The sequence below is a fragment of the Anneissia japonica genome, unplaced genomic scaffold (genome assembly GCF_011630105.1).
Source record: "Anneissia japonica isolate Jap-2015-1 unplaced genomic scaffold, ASM1163010v1 scaffold287918_len31070_cov94, whole genome shotgun sequence".
In the NCBI taxonomy this organism is placed as follows: domain Eukaryota; kingdom Metazoa; phylum Echinodermata; class Crinoidea; order Comatulida; family Comatulidae; genus Anneissia; species Anneissia japonica.
The window spans coordinates 1-9,931 of record NW_022719423.1 but is presented as its reverse complement, the minus strand read 5'-3'; the positions used below and the strand labels follow the sequence as shown (position 1 = coordinate 9,931).

The window sequence follows — 9,931 nt, the reverse complement described above, 5'->3', positions numbered from 1 at the left end:
ACTACGACATATGGTCCACTCCATTGCAGTTGCAACTTGTTGTTAACTGTTGGTCGCATCATCAAAACTAAGTCAACTTTAAACTGTCTATCTTTTGCACTAACATCATAATATCTGAAGCTAGCTTACAAGTATCTTGTAACCGCAGTTGTATGACATAATTGGTACTTACCTCTTCTGTAACTTCCGTTCCAGTCCACATCTCTTTAAGGATATAAAGTGGTCCTAAGGCGTTTGCCTTAACAATGCTCTACCAACCCCATCCTTACCCACTGTCTTCTGACAAATTTCGCACGATTTGAATATCGTTGAACATCCCCTCGTAGACCTGGCCAATAGAACACATTCAAGATCTTTTCCATCATCTTTCCTACTCCAAGATGACCTGCCATCGGGACGTCATGGGCTAACCCCATTACCTAGTGGAATAAAAACTCTGAACAAAAGTCCTTGTTTTTCTTTAAATTTTAAAACATTTCCCTTACATGTTAGTCTTTCTTTTTCATCCCCTACTTAATTCCACAGCTTATTAAGACTTGGACCCTTCTGTTGTGCATCAGACATATCTTTCACCGACGTTGACAATTCACCAGCACTGCTAACTAACAAAGGCTTAAATGGTATATTTTCCTTTTCTACCATACTATGGGTCTTCACCCTCCCACTAAAGATCCACGTAGGACATTAAACCCCATTTCTACATTACCTAGACTCCCGACCAAAGGAATATTTCCCACGATTAGATCATAATGGATTATTCATTCACAACGCTGTAACAAACCCTTTAAAATATGGACAGTCAATCCACACTTTAGTTGAAGGCACCACACTTTCAGTACCACTACAACCTAGCCTAGGCTTGAATTCATACAGATGAGCTTCCAACCATCAATAAGCTAATCTACCCATTTATTCAATACTTTCAGGTTTGCGTTCCAAAGTTAACTCATTAGATACAGTTAACAGAAATTGTTCTCGTAGAAGTATGTCAACAAAGTCATTATACTCCTTCCTGGTATCACAAAACTCAACCCATCTCTCTAAGTATCCCTTCAACCTTTGGGTAAACTGTACAAAACTCTTATCACACTCCCGCTTCACTATTCTCAGCTTCTCCCTGTACCCTTCATCCGTTAAGGGGTCCTTCACAATTATCGACATTTTCACAAGTGTCCAAAGAGTACACTTTTTCATGACCCCACCTCCCCCCTGAAAGTGTACAAGAAAAATGTTGATTTTTTTTTTGGCATCTCGGAACAGCCAATTCAATAACTAAGTAAATTCAATACAAGACACATTAAATTGTACTATGTGTAAAACAATACATTTATTTATCTCTACAGTGGCTCTCATGGTAGCGGCTTATTTTAGCCTTAATGAGAGTCTCCCGACCATCAATGTGCTATAATTTAATTACAGTATACACAATATTTGTTTGTTATAATTTTGTTAACGCTCGCGCTTTTGATCATTCAATTTGGAATTGGCGCCTTATAAATGTTTGAGTATTATTATTATAATTTTGGACAAATAAAACAATCTGAGTTGTGAGTTCAGTTCTAAGTTATTGTTGACTAATCCGTATGAAGATGTGTACATCGCGACTACTAATAGCCAAAGCTGTAGCAGGAGCACCTTTTGGTTCATAAACTTCCACGTGAATAGTGAAGCAGCAACAGTTTCAGTACTCTTGGCAGTTTGAGATGTAGCCAATAGCCTAGTAAAGAAAAAATATAGAGAAAAATAACAATATAACAGCATTTATTCCAATAAACAGGACATTTATTCGAATAAATAAGGTACTGTACTTTCAGCTTTAGTATAATAAAATAATGTCAGTATTATTAAATCAGGGAAAAATACACACACAAAGCTAGGCCTGTCAAGTGAATGAGTGGAATTTAAAAAGGTGGAAGTATTGTAAATCAATCAGAAAGAAAATAACAAAACTTCAATGAATGACAATATGAGAGCATTTTAATTGAATATATGTAGGGCTAGCCTCTATTTTTAGGCCTAGCTATTAACTAGGAGCAGTTGGCCTAGGACTAGTAGTAGTTTAGGCCTTGCCAGCAGTACAGTAGGCCTAGCCTAGTAGTAGTAGGCCTAGACTACGTAGTAATACTAGCTAGTATTAGTAAAGTATGCTAACCTATAGAATAACATTTTTGGACAGGCTACATTCTACAAAAATGTCACACAGCCGATAGGGCCTAATGCAACATTTGCTTTTTATAAGACAAGCTAGGCTAGGCCTAGCCTGGGTCGTTTGCAGCGGCATTGCGGCGTCGTAACCCTGGTCGTTTTGGCCGAAAACGAGACAGTGAGCTATTCAATGAATAGGCCTAGCTAGGCCGGCCTATAGATAGGTTACTCTGTAGACTGTATTACTAGCCTAGCCCAGTTTATTGTATATTCAACAAATTAAACCAAAATTAGCAAAACAATTAGGCATTATCTTCATCCTCTGTACTTTTTCCGTTTTCAATTTCGCTTTTTTTTTAAAACGATGGCGGTGTCATGATTGAGCAGTCTCCGCATAGACCAAGCAACTATCAACACACATTCAGTCGCGAGAGTTCAAAGAATTTTTTCAATCGCGAATACATCGTAACGTAAAACAAGGCTTATACACCCATATCAATGCATATTCTCACTACTCCATGAAACTGGAGTTTATCAAACTTTCGCCAGTAGTGTGACGATTTTTGACCGACATTTTATTACTTTTAAAAAGCGTATGCCAGGGTTTACCCCCTCCCCCCCCCAACGTACGTTTTGTACGCTTGTGAAAATGTTGATAATTGTGAAGGACCCCTTAGTAACTACTGTATATGGTTAGGGTTCTTACACGTTCCGTTGATTATTGCATGTTCACGTTCACGTTCAATTCACTAGAAAGCCAAAAATATTACTCTGAATATATTTATCTTTTAAAATGGGCATTATCTACACATACCACTACAAATAATTTTGAATAAGGCATTAACTACTAAACATCACTCAGTACAGCATTAAACGATTGACTTCACACTCTGACAGGAAGCAGTTATCAGGTGCCAGTGTGATGAATATTAATTAGATTACCTTAAGATAATGCTAAGTTTGTTCTAGCTTTATTCTGAGGATTAACTTAACTGAGGAAAAAAAGCATTATGTAAATGTAAATATTATGTAAATATTAATTGCGAAATTCTATGCATTTTTAATTTGATGTAAATATTCCTAATTGGTTTTTTTTTCAATGTGTATTACTATTTTATTTTTCAGCTAAATAATTAAAAACTTAATTTAATAACAATTCTTGTGCAATATAAATAATAATTTCATAATAATATGTTACCGTATATTATGATGTATCCTTGGTTTTCACATTTACATATTAAAAATAATTATTTTGGTGCTTTAAATATGTTTTTAGTGCCTGCAAGGATCATGAAAATTTAGGAATAACATTTTAGTAGCATTATTATCCGATGACCATAACGACGATAAATAAGGATGATAATTGTGATTATAAAGATAATTGAAATAGGTTGGTGTTGCATCTGATTAGAAGCATAGCGGTTGAATATGTCCTAAAATATGGATAATTTTTCAATTTACCACAAACCTTACATGAACGCAAAGAAAACCCGCCATCAACACCGCCCCAACCCCCATCCAACAGCAAGCTGACCCACCTAAGCTGACCAACTTAAGCTTCTCCAACACACTATGAATGAAACATATTCCTTCTTGTTTGTTCTTGATTGGCTTATTTTTTTTATACCTTACTTACAAAACATTTGTTAAATATTACATTAAAGAAATTAAGATTTTAACGTGTGTACAATTTTAAAATATTAATTTTATTTTTACATAAAATTTAGAATATATATTTATGAAAAATTCTTATATTTCAAATTACAGTGACATACGTTTACAATATTCATGCACTTATTTAAAATTCATCGATATATTGTATTTTGGCTGCCAATATGGCTGCCAAAATACAGATAAATCAAAATAACTTCTTGGATTGTTTTGCATAACCAGTTGGCTTTTAATATTAGTGTTGCCACTATTTTGCTTGACCTCTCAAAACCGTAGTATAGAAACAAAACTGTCATTCTTTGTAAACTATTATGAGAGATTGGTGATTGTTTTTCTAGATTTGGCAGCCAATTTGGATTTTCACAGCCACAAGAGACTGAAATTGGTATTTGATGGTCGCAATGTGTTTTGACTTCTTAAACCATAGTATATACCAAAAAAATTTTGTTCTATGTAAAATATTAAAGGAATTATGGGTATTATTCGAATTTGGCGGCCATTTTGGTGGCCATCTTGGATTTCTCGAATGTTACCCGGTGGAATACCAATCTGGACCACTTGAAGAGCCAGAATCCACTGTAAAGAATTATGCACTAAATTTAGCACGCCTAACCAAAAAATTGCCATTTGGCAGCCGGACTGCTAGGGCTTTCCCAGTAAGCAAAGTACTTATGGCTAACACTACTCATCCGTGGGCCACCCATTCCTTTCCGCAAACTGCTTAAAACGCCTTAAGTATGTGTCCAAATCATCAGACGTATTCTTCAATGGGAGTAATTTCCCAGCAGACATTCTGACGTTGGATCGACGTCGAAATCAGGTTGGGACGTTGATCAACATAAATACAAGTCTATTCAACGTCGATCCACACCCGTCGATTCAACGCCGTGATGCAACGTTGGTTCAACGTTGTAATGTAATCGGTGTCGAAAAACCAACGTTGCATCGACGTTGAAATTTGGTCAGTCATTTCAACAACAAAAATTCAACGTCTTTTCAACGTCGATTGTCATCGTCGATAAAACGTCGTGATGTGACGTTGGTTTCACGTTTTACACTGACGTTGAATCAACGTTGAAATTTGGTCAGTCGATTTACCAACGAGGATTAAACGTCTATTCAACGTCGATTTTTGATGTAGCTACAACGTCGCAATTTGGCGTTGATTCAACGTTGAACACTGACGTGGAATCGACATAGAAACTATGTCAGTCACAGTGACTGACATAGTTCCTACGTCAATTCCACGTCAGTGTACGACTTAACAAAATTCAACGTGTTTGCAACGTCGATTCTCATCGTCGATACAACGTCATGGTGTGATGTTGGTTCCACGTTTTACACTGACGTTGAATCAACGTTGAAATTTCGATTCACCAACAAGAATTCTGTGTCTATTTAACGTCGATTTTTGATGTAGCTACAACGTAACAATTTGGCGTTGATTCAACGTTGAACACTGACGTGAAATCGACGTTGGAACTATGTCAGTCACTGAACAACCAAAATTCAACGTGTTTTCAACGTCGATTTTCGTCGTCGATACAACGTCGTGATGTGACGTTGGTTCCACGTCTTACACTGACGTTGAATCAACGTTGAAATTAGGTCAGTCAATTTAACATCCAGAATTTAACGTCTATTCAACGTCGATTCTCGATGTTGCTACGACGTCGCAATTTTGCGTTGACCACTGATGTGGAATCGACGTTGAAACTATGTCAGTCACTGAACAACCAAAATTCAACGTGTTTTCAACGTCGATTCTCTTCGTCGTGATGTGACGTTGGTTCCACGTTTAACATTGACGTTGAATCAATGTTGAAATTATTTCAGTCGATTCAACAACCGGAATTCAAGATCGAGAAAGAAATTGTTTAGGTCGGCAATCCAGTCTATTCAATGTTGATTTTTGTCGACAATAAACTGATCGTAATATTACGCTGAGTCACCGACGAAATTTGGTTCAACAAACTGAATAAACGTTTTTTCAGCGGCACAAACTTTTTATGAGAAGGGTTGCGCTCCACCCCTTCCCATTCCCTATTCCGCACCCCAAGATGCATCATCGACGTGAATTAAACGTATATTCAACGTAAATCTGTTTACGTCGTAGAGTACAGCATTTACGCGATGAATTTGTGGTAGCGCGCGCGTTATCCGTGATTAAATTTTAGCGCCTAAACTTGTTTGTTCAGTCAAGGTTCAGTGTATACACCACCGCTACGTAATGTACTGAGGACGTGATTTTAGGTGCAGGATTGGAGACGGAAAGAATCTAGGCCTAGGTTAGGCCTATCATTTCGCTATTTTAATTACCTATATTCAAATTAGCGGTAAGTAACATGTTAGCATAAGCTTTTAGGCCATGGGCTGGAAGGGAGGGGGGGTCACCGTGCACCCCCCCCCCCAAACAGTTAAACTTCCTTGGTATCATTTTGTTCCTGCGGGCATATAGAAAATAAAAATTGATGTTAACAAGAAAAATATAGGGATGCATTGTATGTACTCGGGTCATTTGTAATGGTCGTTAGTGTTTTATGGTCAATACTCTTTTCTGGGGAGAGGGGGTAACATTTATGCCCATAACCTGTGAATTAAAAATCCCATCTATGTTATTTTGGTAGCAATGTGTAGCATATATGTTTCATAATCATATGCAGTTTAAATAAAATTAATCCGACAATTATTAACGTTACTAGAGGTCAAAATGTCATTGACCTTTTCTAAAATGCAAATTTTTTCAGTGTCATATGTCTAATTTTGGATGTATTTGATACAAATTATGTTTTTCTTGTAGTTATTAACATATGGATTACAAAAGTTGAGGTTAAAAAGAAAAAAATTAAAATGCATTATGTACTATTGTCAATGTTTATGATCCGAGAAATTTGTAATCAACAACAGTTTTTGGGGTAGGGGTAACATTTATGCTTATAACTCTTGATTTAGTCAATGAATTTGTATGATGTTGAAAGGTCCACTGATTAATCTCAGATAAGAAAGTATAATACATACTCCAAGTATTGAAATACACGCCATCGTGTTGGGATTCAATATTTTGACATTAATTATGTCATCATCAGGAATACTCCAAGTATTGAAATACACGCCATCGTGTTGGGATTCAATATTTCGACATTAATTATGTCATCATCAGGCCTGATGATGACATAATTAATGTCGAAATATTGAATCCCAACACGATGGCGTGTATTTCAATACTTGGAGTATGTATTATACTTTCTTGTATGATGTTGGTATCAACATTTAGCATATAGATTGGTCAGTCATTCAAATTGAAAAAAAATTTGAAACAGGCAGAAATTGACGTAACTAGAGGTCAAAAGGTCATTGATCTACACCAAAAAGTTGTATATTTATTCCTAGTTCACTCACAAACGTTTACAAATCTACAGTTGTGAGTAGATTTGATACCAATTAGTATTTTCTATTATTCATAAGCATATGGAATATCAAAAATAATATTAACAAGAAAAATGTATAAATTGATTAAATGTATTACTGTCATTTTTGATTACTTGTGTAATCAATGACGATGTTTACTTGTGTAATCAAATTTAAAACGTGTGCAGAAATTGACGTATCTAAAGGTCAAAAGGTCGTTGACCTCTGTAGAAAAATGCAAATTATTCACAAAAACCATGGCAGATATTCATGACTATATTTGGAAATATATAGCGGTGAAAGTTATGTAAAGGTTTCCCACACGAATAAAATAAACGAGCGGTACTGGATAAAGACGACTTGGTTTCTTGCTTCAAACAAGATATCCATTCATAGAAGTCTTTTATAAAGATGAGCCTATCCAAGTGAACCTAAAAGGGTCAGGGACCAGGATATACTTAGATTGACATAGATTGAAATATGTTAAATACAGACACGATATATACATATGCCTAGGTCTAGAGGTATCACGTTTATTATTATTATTATTATTATTATTATTATTATTATTATTATTATTATTATTATTAATTTTTATCAAATTTGATCTTCATGAAAAAAAATTATATTAATACGATCATCAATACTTCACTACTGCAAGCCGACATACAATCACCATTATTTGGATTTCTGTAGTTTTCATCCAATCATCCTTAAGCGCTCTATAGTATTCAACCAATGCCTCCGCATTAATTAAACATACAGTATTTCTTCTAACCATTCACATTTTGATAAGCAAGTGCCTAACATGACTTCTCATTTTTTAAATTGCAGTTATCTTATATCTAATTAAATCTGCAATAGCTAAGGCATCATTAAGATCACGCAATGATTTGCTTTGCTATAAACCTAAGACTAGTTCTGATAGGATACCGTTTGTTTTATATTATGGCCCTAAAATTCAATCACTAGCTCATTCACTTAAGAACGATTATAATGCTTTAACACAGGATTCGAACAACGAACCTCTTTTCTGCAATCCATCCATCATTGCTAGACAACATTTGCCATACTTTGTTTACTACTTCTGCATGCTATTATATTGATGTTATTGTTGTCTTTACTGTTGTTGTTGTTGTTCTTGTTATTATTATTATTATTGCTAATTTTCTTAATTTCATTATTATCGTCATGATTATTTTATTATTATTACTATTATTATTGTTATTATTTATTCTTGTATTGGACTATTATTGTATTATTGCTGTTGCTGATTTTGTCATTGTGTTACTATCAATTTTCTCAGTTATTGTGGTTGCATTATTGTTATCTGTTAATATGGTAATGATGGTGGTGGTGATGATGATGATAATAATTGTTGATATTGTTTTTGTTATCATTGTTGTTGTTAATCGTTATTATTTTTATTGCTTTTGTTGTTGTTAATTACTATTGTTTTTATTATTAATTAATGATGCTACTTTTTATTGTTATTATCATTTTTTTTACATTCCAATCCGATTCGTGGTATCATTGTTGCCATTTTTACTGTGCATTATATTTTTATTATATTACTTATTAATTTTATTTCTTTGGTTAACATATTTTACTCCTGCCATCTTGATATCATATGTCTCTAATAATCGGTATGGTATACCATATTCACAGTAAATACTGCTTTCATGCAATTTTTAATCCTTTTTTGAGCTTTTTGTAAGCATTCCTGGTACCTTCGTTTTAAAATATTTTCTCCCTTTTTGTGTGGTTTCTTTTTATCTTTTTTTTTTGTAACATTCTGTTGTCATGTCCGATTTTAATTGTAGTTCTTGTAGCAGCACCTCGAATTCCGACCGATTATCAAACATATGTTTTTCTCCCTTTCTTAACGCCACTGATAATTTTAACTTAAATATCGACCCTGATTTCCAATTTTTTTTCCAATACTCAAAGCATTTCTCAATATTATAAACCTGACGAGCTTCCTAGTAATAATTTTAGTGACAGTTTTTCCATTATCCATTTTAATATTAGAAGCATTCTAAAAAATTTCGATCAAATGAAACAGCTTCTAACCTCAATTAATTTACCCTTTGATATCGGAGTTAGTGAAACGTGGCTCAAATATGACAACTTACTCGTCCAGCTTCCTAATTATTATTTTGTGTCCAATCATAGAACCCACTAGACGAAATGATCTAACTCTTCATCCCTCCACCTCCGAATCTATTTTTATTGAAATTGTAAGACCTCACTTAAAAACATTGTCATTGGCACAGTGTATAGACCACCCTCTTCTGACCCTTTTCAATTTACTAATGAACTTGACCACGTCCTCTCCAAATTATCACGAGAAAATAAAATTGTTTACATTCTCGGTGACTTTAATATTGACATCCTTAAACATGATTCCAATAACGATGCCCGCTTTTTTGTTAATTCACTTTTTAGTAACCATTATCTTTCCCGTATCCATAGACCATCTCGTATCACAAAAACTACTGCTACCTTGCTTGACAATATTATTACTAACCTGTTTGAGTACCCCAATTTAAGCAACAATGGCTCGATGTTATTAATACACAGGACCCTGTTGCAGCCTATACCAATTTTGAAAATTCACTGAAATCCCTTTATGATAAACATTTTCCGAAAGGTCCACTGATTAATCTCAGATAAGAAAGTATAATACATACTCCAAGTATTGAAA

The 9,931-nt window shown here is 34.6% G+C and overlaps 1 protein-coding gene across 1 annotated transcript in view; it reads left to right on the top strand.

Annotated features, from left to right (window-relative positions):
* Nucleotides 1–877, top strand: part of LOC117110888 (EGF-like repeat and discoidin I-like domain-containing protein 3) — a 7,099-nt gene extending 6,222 nt beyond the window's left edge. Inside the window, exon 5 of the mRNA XM_033253718.1 lies at nucleotides 711–877. Coding sequence (XP_033109609.1) covers nucleotides 711–877 — 167 coding nt within the window. The remainder of the gene's footprint in view (nucleotides 1–710) is intronic.
* The last annotated feature ends 9,054 nt before the right edge of the window (nucleotides 878–9,931 follow it).